At 39.2% G+C, this 14,293-nt stretch overlaps 1 protein-coding gene across 1 annotated transcript; it reads right to left on the bottom strand.

The window, feature by feature from the left end:
- Window positions 1-3,114: 3,114 nt before the first annotated feature.
- Window positions 3,115-13,324, bottom strand: PRPF38B (pre-mRNA processing factor 38B). Its single transcript, XM_025353907.1, has 6 exons — window positions 12,088-13,324; window positions 9,189-9,257; window positions 8,759-8,910; window positions 8,616-8,676; window positions 6,089-6,312; window positions 3,115-5,763 (listed from the first exon to the last, which is right to left on the bottom strand). The coding sequence occupies exons 1-6, from the start codon at window positions 12,364-12,366 to the stop codon at window positions 4,905-4,907; spliced, it is 1,644 nt and encodes a 547-aa protein (XP_025209692.1). The 5' UTR covers window positions 12,367-13,324; the 3' UTR covers window positions 3,115-4,904.
- Window positions 13,325-14,293: the final 969 nt, after the last annotated feature.

Raw genomic sequence — 14,293 nt, 5'->3', positions numbered from 1 at the left:
GACTCAAGAAATAGAGAAATAATTCAGCTTCAGAACGGCCAGAACAAGAATCAGCCAAGGAAAACCACCTGAAGATTGGTGGACTTTAAGTACCTGCAGATCAGGGAAGCTTATGTGAGGATTTCTTTGCAATAAGTAGTTCCTTTTCCAATCTTTGTGACAAAACCTCAGGGCTTACATGAAATACTGTTAAGGTCAGCTCTCTGTTTATACAATAGGCTGAAAAGGCACCCCTCACCCCCTAACACACACACACCTGGATACATATCTGTGCAACACATTGTGGATCATGATTATGTAAATAGAAATTCTTTGAATATCAATGCTCTGAGAAATCAAATAACGGATTTTAAGTCAGCCATGACGCTAACATTTTTCAGTTGTGCTCTTGCTGTCATGCAGTTTCCCATAATAACAAATGTTGATAGACAATGGTCCCAATAAATGCCATTTCAGAGGTATTTGCAAAGTGCTGTGGGACTTTATAAGACGGAATGATGGAGGGGGAATTTCACAGAGTGACACTACCAAGAAGCGTTTCCTGCCACATGAAATCATCTCTACTTAGAGGTCCTATAATTTAGTCATTCAAGGCTGATTTCAGTATTTATGTAATAGAATCAAACTAGGGCCAGAATCAACGCCCATCAGTTGGCCAATATCACCTGAGAATGGGTCAACTAGTGTTTGAGGTTGCACGTTGGCATCAGTTGAAAGATGTATGAACTGCCAGTAGTGGGACCTCATCTCTACTAACCAAAAGCTTTATATTCATAAAGGACAACTTTTAGGGAAGAGAATTAAGTGAATACCATTGCCATTTTTTCTCCCTCTACACCTTTAAGTGAAAAAACAAAATAGATATTGCCTTTGGAACTAACTGCCTAAGTACTCTTAGGAACTTAAATTTCTGGTTTATTATGCTATTAGTTTCCAAATGCTGTACATCTAAGCATAGCTTAAAAAAAATCAGTTAATGAGCAGAACCAAAGTCCTAGGGCAGTTTGTGAGTTCCTTTGAAATTACACACAAATTTTAGGGTACTTTTTTTTTTTTGAGACAGAGTCTCCATCACCCAAGCTGGAGTGCAGTGGTGAGATCTCAGCTCACTGCAACCTCTGCCTCCCAGGTTCTAAGCGATTCTCCTGCCTCAGCCTCTGGAGTAGCTGGTTACAGGCGCGTACCACCATGCCCGGCGTATTTTGTTTTTATTTTTTGAGATGGAGTCTTGCTCTGTCGCCCAGGCTGGAGTGTAGTGGCTTGATCTCAGCTCACTGCAACCTCTGCCTCCTGGGTTCAAGCGACTCTACCTCAGTTTCCCAAGTAGCTGGGACTACAGGTGTACGCCACCACACCCGGCTACTTTTTGTATTTTTAGTAGAGACGGGGTTTCACCGTGTTAGCCAGGTTGGTCTTGAACTCCTGACCTCGTGATCAGCCTGCCTCGGCCTCCCAAAGTGCTGGGATTACAGGTATGAGCCACTGCACCTAGCCCATATTTTGCATTTTTTAGTAGAGATGGGGTTTCACCATGTTGGCAAGGCTGGTCTCAAAACTCCTGACCTCAGGTATCTACTGGCCTCAGTCTCCCAAAGTTCTGGGATTACAGGCATGAACCACTGCACTCTGCGGGGTACTTTTTTTTAAGACAGGATTGTAGCTTTCATCAGATTCCTAAAAATTGGGCCCAGAACTCAAAAGTTAAGAACCATTGCGTTAGAGGAACTGAGAAACTAAACCAGAGTAAGAGATAAACAAGGCAACATTAAAATGAACATTTTATATTAAAAGTTTAAGATTGATGATATACTAGCCCATGTATAGAATTTAATTGCAAACTGAACTTTAACAGGCAAAGATATTAATACATGCAAAGGTGAAATCATTTCAGTGAGTTCAAAACTGGATGGAGGATGCTAATTGTATTAAGCTGTATTAAATTTTTTAAAAATTATACTTTAAGTTCTGTGCATAAATTACACTTTAAGATACATGTGCAGAACACACAGGTTACCTAGGTATATGTGTGCCATGGTGGTTTGCTGCACCCATCAACCCGTCATCTACATTAGGTATTTTTCCTAATGCCATCCCTCCCACCTCCGACAGGCCCCAGTGTGTGATGTTCCTCGTGTCCCAATGTTCTCGTTTCAAGAAATGTGAGATGTCTTTCATAGCCACTTGTTTTCCCAGTTTCTTAGGAAGCCACTCTCCAAATAAATCATGCATATATATAGCAATAACTAGCACAATTTACATGTTCTCACACCTACCATAATTTTCCTCAAAAGCAAACATATTTAAAAATCGTAAGGGCCGAGCATCGTGGCTCACACCTGCAATTACAGCGCTTTGGGAGGCTGAGGTGGGTGGATCACGTGAGGCCAGGAGTTCAAGACCAGCCTCAGCAACATGGTGAAATCCCATTCCTACCAAAAATACAAAAAATTAGCCGGGTCTGGTTGTGGCATGCACCTGTGGTCCCAGCTACTCAGGGGGCCAAGGTCGGAGGATCACTTGAACCAGGGAAGTGGAGGTTGTAGTGAGCAGAGACTGCATCACTACACTCCAGTTTGGGTGACAGAGCCAGGCCCATCTCAAAAAAACAAAAACAGAAACAAACAAAAAACAAAAACACAAGAAAACAAATGTAGTGACTATCATCAAACTATCAATCAAGGTGATAGTTCTTTCACCTCCATTTGAAATTATTTAAATTCTTTCCACATTTTACCTAAAATACAGTCAGATAAACATTTCACATGGAACCATATCCAAAGTAGTAGCACCATAATTTAGGTATGCTAAAAATGGATTTTCAACACAAGACAAATCTAGTGGCTTTCATATTATACAATATGTTTTCTAACTTCTGGGTGTCTATAGTACTAATTCACTTGACGCCGGGCGAGGTGGCGGGTGCCTGTAGTCCCAGCTACTAGGGAGGCTGAGCCAGGAGAATGGTGTAAACCCGGGAGGCGGAGCTTGCAGTGAGCTGAGATCCGGCCACTGCACTCCAGCCTGGGCGACAGAGCTAGACTCCGTCTCAAAAAAAAAAAAAAAAAAAAAAAAAAAACACAATGGAACTTTCTTAAAAAAGAAAAAAGCGTATCATTTTTTGATGAATTCATTTAATGAGATTTTTCTAAAATGGAGTGGTACAAATGTTAAGCCCACATATGGAGGACTCTTGCAAGTGTACTCGTTTGCTCCATTTAACACTTTTGCAAGGTGGCTTCTGAGTGCGCATTAGTTGGCCAGTATAACTAGTGAGATAAAACAAACATCAATGTGCGTGCCAGGTTCACTACACTGTCAGAATACTCAGTTTTAGCCCTAGCACTGACAACATTACTTTGGGCCTCTATTTTCTTTTCTAAAAAGAACTGGGTGAATTATCTTAAAAAATTTCCTTCAAGTCCAAATTTTAAAAAATGCTAATATATTGTCCAAGTAAAAGATATCCCAATAAACATCTTTGACATGGAACAAATTAATCAAGTGACACGTAACCACTGACAAACGGAACTGCCATTATCAAGAATTCTAATAAAGATTATTGATTACCACATGCCCAATCCCAGTCTCTGCATTTCTTTAAAATTCACTTGTCCTCTGGGAACTAAGACATCCCTGTACACAAAGTGCGACTCTACTGACGTTTCATCAATTTCCACAATAAAAACATGTTTAAAAAAAAAAAAAGTTAACAAATGGGGGAAAAGCCAAGACCCAGGATAAAGGATTTAATCCAGTATTTATTCCACACTCATGATGGTTCTCTGTAATCAGAATACAAGTCATAAGAACAATCTATCAAATTTGCTGATAGTCTTAAATAATGCAGCACAGCATTACTTTTAATACTCCTCTGTTCTAGATTAAGTTTAAAAACTCAAACAGCAATCTCCATTATCAATAAAAAAAGTTTGGAATTTTAAAAAAAGGACACTATATCAAGCTGTTTCATAATTTAAGGATTTTCCATTTATAAAAATGCTTTGGAAGCTTGACACTTGAATCTGTTTCTCTACTCATTTGCCCCACCCTCTCCCAATTACATGTTAGTATAGGGTTCTGCAAGAATGCTAGGCTTTAGACATTAATTTTTTTCTTTAATATAGTACTTTAAAATCTGAGAAAGAATTCAAGAAAAAAGGATTACATGTCATGTATTTTTTTCAAATAAAAAAGGAAAACTAAGTGAATAAATTTTAGGCATACTAAGTGTCCCTTTGAGGTAGAATGCTAAAAGGACTTTTGATGAAATCACAGCCTAAAAACCTCTGCATCAGAAACTAACTTCTCATAAATTCTCTCTAAAGGTAACTGTGGAGAATATTAAGTGTAACATATTAACAAGAGCCTTCCAAGATAATATACAGTGGACAAGAATGTTAATCCTACAATGCTGCTTTCATGTACATTGGCAGCACATATTTCTCCTACAACAGACATCCAAGTTCCATTCTCAAAGTCTTTAGCATTCTATTACGAAAAGCACAGCCATGCTAACTTCAGTACACAAACCATAATCCCACACCTACAAAACAAAAATAGATTAGTGGCAGTTTATTGCCTTATACAAATTTAACCAACATGGCAACCATGCCAAAGGAATTAAAACATTTTCAGGACATATGTACAGACTGTACATTTCAAAAACAAACAATAAAAATGCAAGAACAATCTGTGCATCATGTATCAAACTTAACAATTGGGTGAAAACACCAATGCAATAAATGGAATTACAAAGGCACTTCCCTACACAAAAGAGGAAATGAAAATGCAGCCTACAGGGAGAGCTTGAGGAGTGCGAACTACTGCACAATCTCAACTTGGGGGAAAAAAAGCAGATTTAATCATTTATAGGATTCAATGTGATCCACTTTTACAAAATATTTTCACACAGTCTCATCTTTGTTTTTATGCTGTTTTTCTTGGCTCTCTCGTTCTATACTTTGGCTCCTTCGACGATCATGTTTGTCTGACTGGTCCTTACTATCACTGTGATCTCGTTTGTGGGAACGTTCTTTGCTTCCACTACGCTTTCTAGATTTTTCTTTGCTGGGACTATGTTCCCGTTTTTTTGATTTTTCAACACTGTCAGTTCTTCCTTGACTGCCACTTCGACTTCGTTTATTTGATTTTTCTTTACTTTCATTTTTATGTTTACTTGATTTCTCTTTGCTTCTACTTCTACTTCGTTTCCCTGCATTTCTACTTCGACTCCTACTTCTGTGTTTCCTTTCTCTGCTTCTGCTTCTACTGTGTTTTTTCTCTTTCTTGGAATCTTTTTTGTCATCTCTGTGCCGCCTATCATCTTTGTCTTCTTTATGTTTCTTCTCTTCTACCTCTCCCCTACTTCTCTGTTCCTTGGACCTTTCTCTTGATCGCTCTCTCTCTTTTTCTCGGTCATTTCCTCTTTCCTTATCATAGTCACGATCTCGTCTTCTACCTCTCTCATTTTCTTTCTCTCTTTCTCGATCCCTGTCCCTTCTATCCCCTTTCCTATCACGACTTCGACTGCGACTTCTATGCCTTTCCCTACTTCTGCTGCGCCTGCGTTCTAACCCCCGGTCAATACTTCGGGATCTTCGCCGTTCTTTCTCCCTTTCTTTGGCTTCACGCTCTAGTCGCTGGCGTTCTTTCTCTCTTTCTAATTCTCTGTCAAAACTAGAAGACCCATGGCCCTCCCGATGATGACTTCTACTTCTTGATCTTCTTGGGGACCTCCGTGGACTCAGAGATCTCCTTGGAGACCTAAGGAAGGCGGAGGGAGAAAGAAAATTTCAATGAATAAAACATGAAATTCTTTTCATAGTAATTTTCAACAGCATTATTTATTCAGGTCCTCATGCTTAAGTCCATGTCAAGAATCATCAAAGCAAAAAAGTTTATTGTTCTCATTTACAGATGCATAATGTTACAGAAAAAGCCCTGAAAAGAAGAAAATAATCTTTGGGGGGTAAAAGTGACAAACTAATAAAATGAACAGTAAAATTCCTAACAACGTACTATTTCTCAGAACCATTAACTTTGTATAAAACATATATAAAAAATAAGCATAATTCAAGAGTGACATTACCTTGAACGTCTGCGTTCAACATGTCTGTCTATTTCCTCAGCACCTTCCTTCCCATCTTTCTTGATTTTTCTAGGTCGGGTTTTAATCTGCTGATCAATATTCTTTTGAACTGGAACTGGAATTCTTGGAAACAAGGTAGAAAACCACTCCAGTTTTGTGAGAAAAGATCGTAGCATTTCTCCAATGGTCATTACACAGCCTCCACCAGCCTTCACATCTAGGTCCTACAGAAACACAAAAGATACCCTAGCCGTCAAAAAAAGTATTTCCATATATACATTAATACTATAAAAATATTACCATCTTTGGAATCTCAATATAAAAAAAACTAACAGAAAAATTTTATTTTCGTATCCTAATCTGACAATGAATGAACAGAAATATTTGGGCTTAATGTGTGCATGCAGGTGAGAACAAACCCTGCAGCCTCACGGGCATAAAGGGAACTGATCTCACTCAGTTAACAATATGAAAAAGCCCCTTACATTTCTAAACCATGCGGAATGATTGACTTAAATTTACATTCCACATACCTACTATGTATTTATTTCTGTGGACATATTTGCACACATCATATACCTTGCACCATAACCTAGCTACATATAATCTACTTTAGATAATTCCTGTCTAACGGTTATCTTTTAACAGCTCTAATATAAAATGAAGCCCTAATAAAACTGGAAGCAATAGCAAACCAACTGCCATGAAGCAGTGAGGTTTCTAATTTAGTTATGTAGAAAATAAATAAATGAACAAATAATTGGAAACGCATAATCCATGATGACCATTGTCTCTGAAAAGGGTCATTACCGCATGAAGGCCTTCTTGCTATGCCCTCTCACAGCTCAGGACATGTTAGTCAGCTATTGTCAGTCCCAAACCTATAGTGCAAGCACACAAGGAAAGTGAGATTTGTTATCTAAACAGGAAAACAAGAGCTAAAGGTAAAACTGCTTGCACTCACACACATTTAAGTGTTCAGATATACAGTATATCCAAATATAATCGCTGCAGATATCTAAGGAAGAAAACAATAAGTTAGCTTAAATAGAGGACCTCAGATTTGTAAACACAATAAAAAACATAAAATAGAGGCATCCAGAAACAAAACCAATACAACACCAATTATGATGAGGAACATGCTTTTTTAAAGACAGAAGGGAGAAGTGCTTCAGTATGAAAAACTCATCTAAAGATAAAAAACCCTTAAAGATTGTGATTTAAAACACGTTTTGCTTCTTCTGAGTTATTAAGTAACTCAGTTAACTGGCAAAAAAAAAAAAAAGAGTAGAGAAAAATAAAAATTCTCCATGTCTAAACGAGATCTTTTTTTTTAAGGTGTGCATGTAATAACAAAACACAATAGATTTCCATTAGAACCATCCTTAAATTCAATAAATTCTTTGGATGAACTCTGTAAATAAGACTACTGACATACAGCACTCAAAGTCTTTATGAACCTTAAAACACAAAATAGCAGAGTGGGTAGACAAATGGACAATACAGCTCATCATTTCATTTTTGAAATGTTGGACTTCACCATGTAAGTAAATTAATGCATATATGACATTTTGTTTTGAGAAAGGGTCTTACTCTGTTACCCAGGCTGGAGTGCAGCGGCAATGATCTTGGCTCACTGCAAATTCCACCTGCTAGGCTCAAGTGATCTTCCCACCCCCGCCTCCCAAGTAGCTGGGACTAATAAGATGCACACCTATATGCTCAGCTAATTTTTAAACTTTTTTTTTTTTTTAGAGATGAGGTCTCACTATATTGCTCAGGCAGGTCAAGTGTTGGGATTACAAGTGTGAGCCACCATGCCCAGCCAATGCATACACAATTTATTTTTTATTATTCTCCTCTAGTATATGCATGCATATATGATTTAAATCTAACTTAGTATTTCAGATTTCAAATTAGGGAGACTCAAATTACAATTTAAAAAAAAATTCTTTTTTAAAGGTACATGTGGTGTACTAGGAGTCAGAAAGCTAGAATTAAAATTTTGTCACCTTGAACAAGTCATCCAAACACTTAGCCTATTTATGTAACACCCAGTTCTTCAATTCAGCACTTCTATGCAAGTGGGAATACCGATATATGGAAGAAGTTAGAGGGTGAAGAACTGAAATGTTCCAGAAGAAACAAAAGCTACAATTAGTATTCCGTGTGCATGTATTTTATTATCACCTCGATCTTGAGCATGCCCCATCTTGAAAAATCACTATTAACTATACAATTCAGGATCAATGCAATACACAGAACATAATTAAGAAGTGAAAAATTTCCAATAATTACCAAACACATTTAAACAATTTTAAAACAAGAAAATAAAACTTCAGAAATTTACCCTGAAATATATAAAAGCCATCAGGTCTCAGTAAAAGGACATTAATTCCAAAAGCATCTGACTGAAATAAATTTAACTACAGGAAATTCTTGAAGACATTAAACTACCAATAAATAAAAGATAATAAAAATATGAGCGTAATCAGAAGAAAACAAATTATTACCCTTGTTGACATACCTCTTCATCATCAAGGAAGGATTCAAACCAGTCCCATAGATCTGTAGGGGGCTGTGTATATCTAGAATTACAAAAGACTACTATTAAACATATGTGAATTAAAATGTGGTATTTCCTGGAAATGTACATAAATGCACGCTCACCTTATATACATAAATCCAAGAGCTCTAATATATGGAGAGTCTGTGTGTGTTATAAGACCCATCACTTGCTTTCGAGTTAACTTCAGGGTAAATAATTTGTATAACAGGCAAAATGCTGTAGAAACAATTCCTCCTGTTCCAACACCTCGAACCTTTAGGGGAAACAAGAGTTAAGAAAAAGCAGTAAAATAATTAACAGACTCTTAACACCAATTGATTAGTCCTGTTAGGTATTAATAACAAGCCATAATCCAGAACTAAGAAACAAGCATTAAAAAGTAACACTTTTCTAACCCTATTTCACGGAACACTTGAATTTAGATTAAAAAAATTGTCACTCAAGTATATAATTGACAGGCCTCTAGTTCTCTAAATATAAACTTAGTTATGAGAAACAGAAAAACTGAAAAATGCACGTACTTCTACTTACCCCTCCGCACATCCCTGTCTGGCCCGCTGTTTTCCTGCTTCCTTTCTCCCATGGTTCAACGTGCGTGACCTGAAAATAGAAAAGAGGAACACAACAAACATTCATACTTTGAATTTGTTTAAAAGCCTGATAAAAGTATACCCAAGTCCATAATAGAGCAGCTCTTCCAAAATTATTTTGGCATTAAGTATATGTTTACTGACATTGTGTGTAAATCATTTTTGGAAAAACTGCTTAGACATTTAAACAACACCCAAAAGCTACTAGGGTTTAACAAAACCTTAATAGCTTTGCAGAGGAGAAATCCCACTAAACTGGCCTTATAAAGAGCTGATATCTATATCTGGGAGTCAGAAAATTTCTATAGTCTCCCTTGGTTGCAAAAACTATTTGGTAATATTTTAACTTTGATAATATTTTAACTTATGAGTTGCTTTTAAAACATTTTTCCTTTAAAAATGGATTTAAGTCTCCAATTTAAAGCAAAAAGTATTAATGACGTTTAAGCATTAATTTGAAATACTTGAAAATACCTTTAATAGTTCAATTTTATTGTAATTTAAAATCTACATTATAAAATTAAGGAAAATTACTGGAAAAATCTCTAAAACAGTAACAGGTTACTTGTGATGCAAAATTATGGAACTTTTTATTTGTACATTTTTTTCCACCAGGGTCAGGTTTATTCCTGATTAAAGATAAAATTACAAAGGCCACACTTACAGAGATCATTGTTGTAATTAAGCTTCAGCCTAATTATGTGTGAACCAATCCAATTATTCCCCAGAATATAAGTTGTGTCAAAAACTGAGTGTGACTAGTCACAGGCATATACTAAGATTCATCAAAGATGATACAGTATCATATTTGCTATAAGGAACATCTTACAAAAACCATTCCTTATCTAAAAATAGCATCAACAACAACAAAAGAATATTAGCTCTATAATAGAATCCAAAAAGGCCTTTTGGGAAGACCCATTTTTGTTTTTTTAAAAACATACAAAAAAAATCCTGTTTTTTCACTACGTATTTCTAAAATTCTATTTCCACCCGCACATGGTAAATTTTGTAGTCCTGAATAATGGCTTCAGGTAGAAAATCATGCATTTAAGTTTAAGCACTACACTATTTCGCAGTGCTTTAACGTTTCCTTTACTCCCCACAGACTGCTATGTAAAAGATGTTTCAATTCCTTAAAAGCTAGCCAAAGTCAGGGTTGGATGCATACAAAATAAAATTACAACGTTGGAAACTTACATATTTCAGTGAGTATTTGATCTGAACGTCTTAAGTCCTGATAATATTAGTAAAAAGCTGGGTCTATTAGTTTTTTAACGGAATTTAAAAACAATTCCTGGTAGAATCTTGTTTCAAAACACATTTGAAACTTAAAAACGAGACTTTCCTCTATTACATTAACATTTTGCCTATGTTAGAAAACAGAACCTGCCGCAAAAAGAGCAGGAACCCAATTTTCAACTGCTTAAAGTTTACTGCATAAATAAAGCTAAGGATTAAATGTTATTCACCATACTGTATCCATGCTAAAAAGGTCTTACCTTTTAAAAGCTAAAAAAACTAATTCATAGAATTATAATCAGACCTACTCTCGTAAGAGGATTCCAAATTTATCTGTGTACTTTATCAACCCAAAGTTGAACTGTATTCCTCAAGATATGTTTTCTATAAAAAGCAACTAATCTCTCAAAATCCTTCAATAACCTAATTACTCAACTGGGGGAAAAGGTGGGCAAAACGAAAGAGAATGTCCTTTTGTTACCATCTCTACACGTACGTTCAAACGACAGAAAACACTTTGTGTGGTCTGTCGAGTTTTTAAAAGTCAATATAGACAAAAATGGATTGTATATTAGATGCTCCGGATAAAATATTTAAAGACCATTAAGGCTATTATTAATATTCTTTAAAATAGAAATTAACCTTTGGAGGCCTGGAAGGTATTTTTTACACTACCTAATTTGCAGGGAAGTGGAAAAAGCCTACCTAACTGGTGAAGGACCAAAAGCAATGGCCAAAAAAAAAAAAAAAAAATCTAATTAGCCGTTCATTTAACCAGGGAAATGCATTTATGGCGATTGAGCATGATTAATAGTGCATACCTCTACCTGCGACCCTGGGCTGCTCCGAGCCTCGCTGCAAGACTGAGTCAATCCTGCTAACGAAACAAGAACTGAGACAAGAGTGCAGTGAGGAGGCGCCAGGTGAGCTCCCCAGCACAGCCAAGCCAGCACCGACCCTGCCGCAGAAGCCCAGGGCCCAGATAATTCTAAATTAGCCCAATGCACAGGTGGCTGAGACCTCTTACTCCTGACTTCCTGCTGGGAAAATTTCCAGGCCTTCTGTACACCTCTTGAAATGGCACCTCTCCACCCTCATCCCCCCAACCCCACCCGACACACACGCACTGACCATTTCCCTGTCTGGATCGGATAGTGAGTACCAACAACACGAGGCCAATACTGAAGTCATTACACGCCCTGGCCAGGGGTGAGCGGGAGAAGCACCAACAAGTTGGCGCTCAGTAGATCCACGTCAAAAGGAATAATTTTAAAGCTGTAAACTGGAAAGGCTTCTGTTACTCTTTCCTCCTCTCCCCAATCCCTCTTGCCGAACTCCCCCCAGGGGTGGGCAGAAGGTTGGGGGAGGAGAGAGATCAATAGTGGCGGGCTCTCCCGGCTCTAAAAATCTAAAATGGAAACGAGAGGGCGGCCCCAGTCCGACCCCTCCCAGAGAAGACTACAGGCCGCAGCTCCCCCTCCGCCGAACCACCTTCCCCCACCCACAAATCTTCAGATTTCGGGGGCCGCCTTCGCCCGTTTCCTCCATACCCCCTCTTCCGAACTTACCCCCAAAGCCAAGGCCTACACGCTTCGTACCTTAAAGTAGATCTCGTCCACCACCTCGTGGTAGGTCTTGAGCTCGTAGAGCTGTACTTTGAAGTAAGGCGACGACAGGATGTTGGTCAGGATCATGGGGTTGAGGTTCATGGTCTTCTCGTTGCCCCAGAGCGGGAGCACATTGCCCTGCTTGCCCGAGACCGCCGGCTTGGTAGCGCCGCCGCCGCCGCCGCACTGCTGCTGTTGCTGAGCCGCAGCAGCGGCGGCCTGGTGCTGCGGCTGCGAGTTGCCTGTCAGCGCGGGGCTGTTGTTAGCCATGTTGCGGCGGAAGGAAGGAGGGAGGGAAGGAAGGAGGGGGGGAGGGGGCCAAGCTCGATCTCGCTCTTCGGGACAACGGTCTGGGACCCTACTCCATGGAACGTCGTCGGGAGAAGGGGCCGCCTTGCTGTGCCCCAGCCGGGCAAGAGAGGGCACCCAGGGCGCCGACAAAAGGACCCCGGGCCGAGAGCAAACAGCGAAACCCAGTCCGCGAGAACTCCACGCAGAAGAGGAGCCGGCGGCAAGTGAGCTCGATCTCTTCCGCCAACTGCCCCTGGGAACAAGATGGCGGACCCGGCGGATATGACGCCACGCACCCCAGCGTTCCAAGCTGAACTGCCGGCCAATCAGAGACGCCCAGGTGGGCTGGAGCGTCCTCTTCCTAGTTCCCCGCGTTCTCTGCACCCTGAAGTCGCTGCAGTGACCTCCCTACCTGACTCTTAGGGGATTTCCCCTGAGAATTTGGGGGCCGGGGGAGAGGGTGGTAGGCTTAATCCGTTGTTGTTGTATTTTGACTGGGGGCTTGATTTCTTTTGTCGAGAGCTGAACCAGAAAGGGTTCGCATGGCTGCGATGTGCTTGCTAATATCGTGACTCTTGACTCCTGCAGAGTATCCGAGAGGGTCTCCTGGCGTCTGTTTTAAGGTTCTCTGGAAGGGACAATGGTCAGGGACCCCACTCCTCCGGGAGATTCTGATCAAAGGTCACGTCCTTCGCCAGCCTCTAGTGTCCAGCCAGAGGTCTTAAATTTATTCAACCGTAAGATTGAGATGACATCTGCCTGGGCTGTTGAGAGCACTGAAAAAGCTAATATACTTGTGGCGCTTAGTAGACTGTTCCAGGCCTCTGGTAGGCGCCTTTTCTTTTCTCCCTGCTCCGGATCTTTCGATTCTAGGAATGTGTTCGGAGTGGTAAACATTGGGTGAGATACTGTGAAATGGGAATGGGGGTGTGAATGTGTGGGGAGTTTGTTGCAATCTTAACTTCAGTGGCGCATACACAGAGGAGAAGAAAAGAATGACGATGGAAACTTTGGGAAAAATCCCATCTGGATGAAAATAAACCAGGAGGAGAGAGAGAAGACAAGCAGAAAAGTAGGTAAACCAAGAGACAGTTGTATGACAGAATACAAGGAAACAGAAAAAAATAAATAATGAATTGAGTGACTGATTAATGTTTAGAGCTGTACAGTACAAAAGTGGTAATCCTGTCCGGTTCCTTTGTTTTAGGTTGCAAGAGAACTAGAACCCTAAGAGGAGAAGCAGTTTTCACCTTCTTAGTAGCAAATCTTGTTTTTCTCTATAGTGGTTTTTATTAACTTCCAAAGGAAGACTGAAGATCCTAACCCCTGTGTCATGAGTTACCACGTTAGAAGTCCATAGAAAAAAAATTTTTTGAACCCAGTTCTTTTTGTGTATATATATTTTTGCCTTGATAATAATAGTTTATTGAGTTTATCGAGTGACACATTGCCTAATCGTATGGCTTATTTTTAATTCCTCAGATACATGATCTTTCTGTATAGTCTTAAACAGTCTTTACCCCTAGTCACTTTGGATGAAAAGCTTGGTAGAGAGGTTGAGTTTGATATCTAAGTGTCAGTGGCATCAAACTCAGGGAGCCAGGTATTATGATAAAGTGCTTAACATATTCAATGAATCCCTACAACAGGCTGAAGATGTTATTTTTATCACCATTTTAAAAAATGTTTATTCACTTGTAATTGAAGACCTCTACGCTGCACATATATAAAACTGTAAGTTTGGTTTGATTAGTTTTGACATATATGTATACCCATTAAACCATTACTACAATAAAAATAATCTTCCGTCATTCCCAAAAGTTTTCTTGTGCCCTTTGTAATCCATCTCTCTTTCCAACTTCATACCGAAGCAACCACTTTCTGTCAATAGAGACTATTTTGCATT

This window comes from Theropithecus gelada, chromosome 1, assembly GCF_003255815.1.
Source record: "Theropithecus gelada isolate Dixy chromosome 1, Tgel_1.0, whole genome shotgun sequence".
NCBI lineage: Eukaryota > Metazoa > Chordata > Mammalia > Primates > Cercopithecidae > Theropithecus > Theropithecus gelada.
Note: the sequence above shows the minus strand (reverse complement) of the source record. Positions and strands in the feature narration are given on the sequence as shown.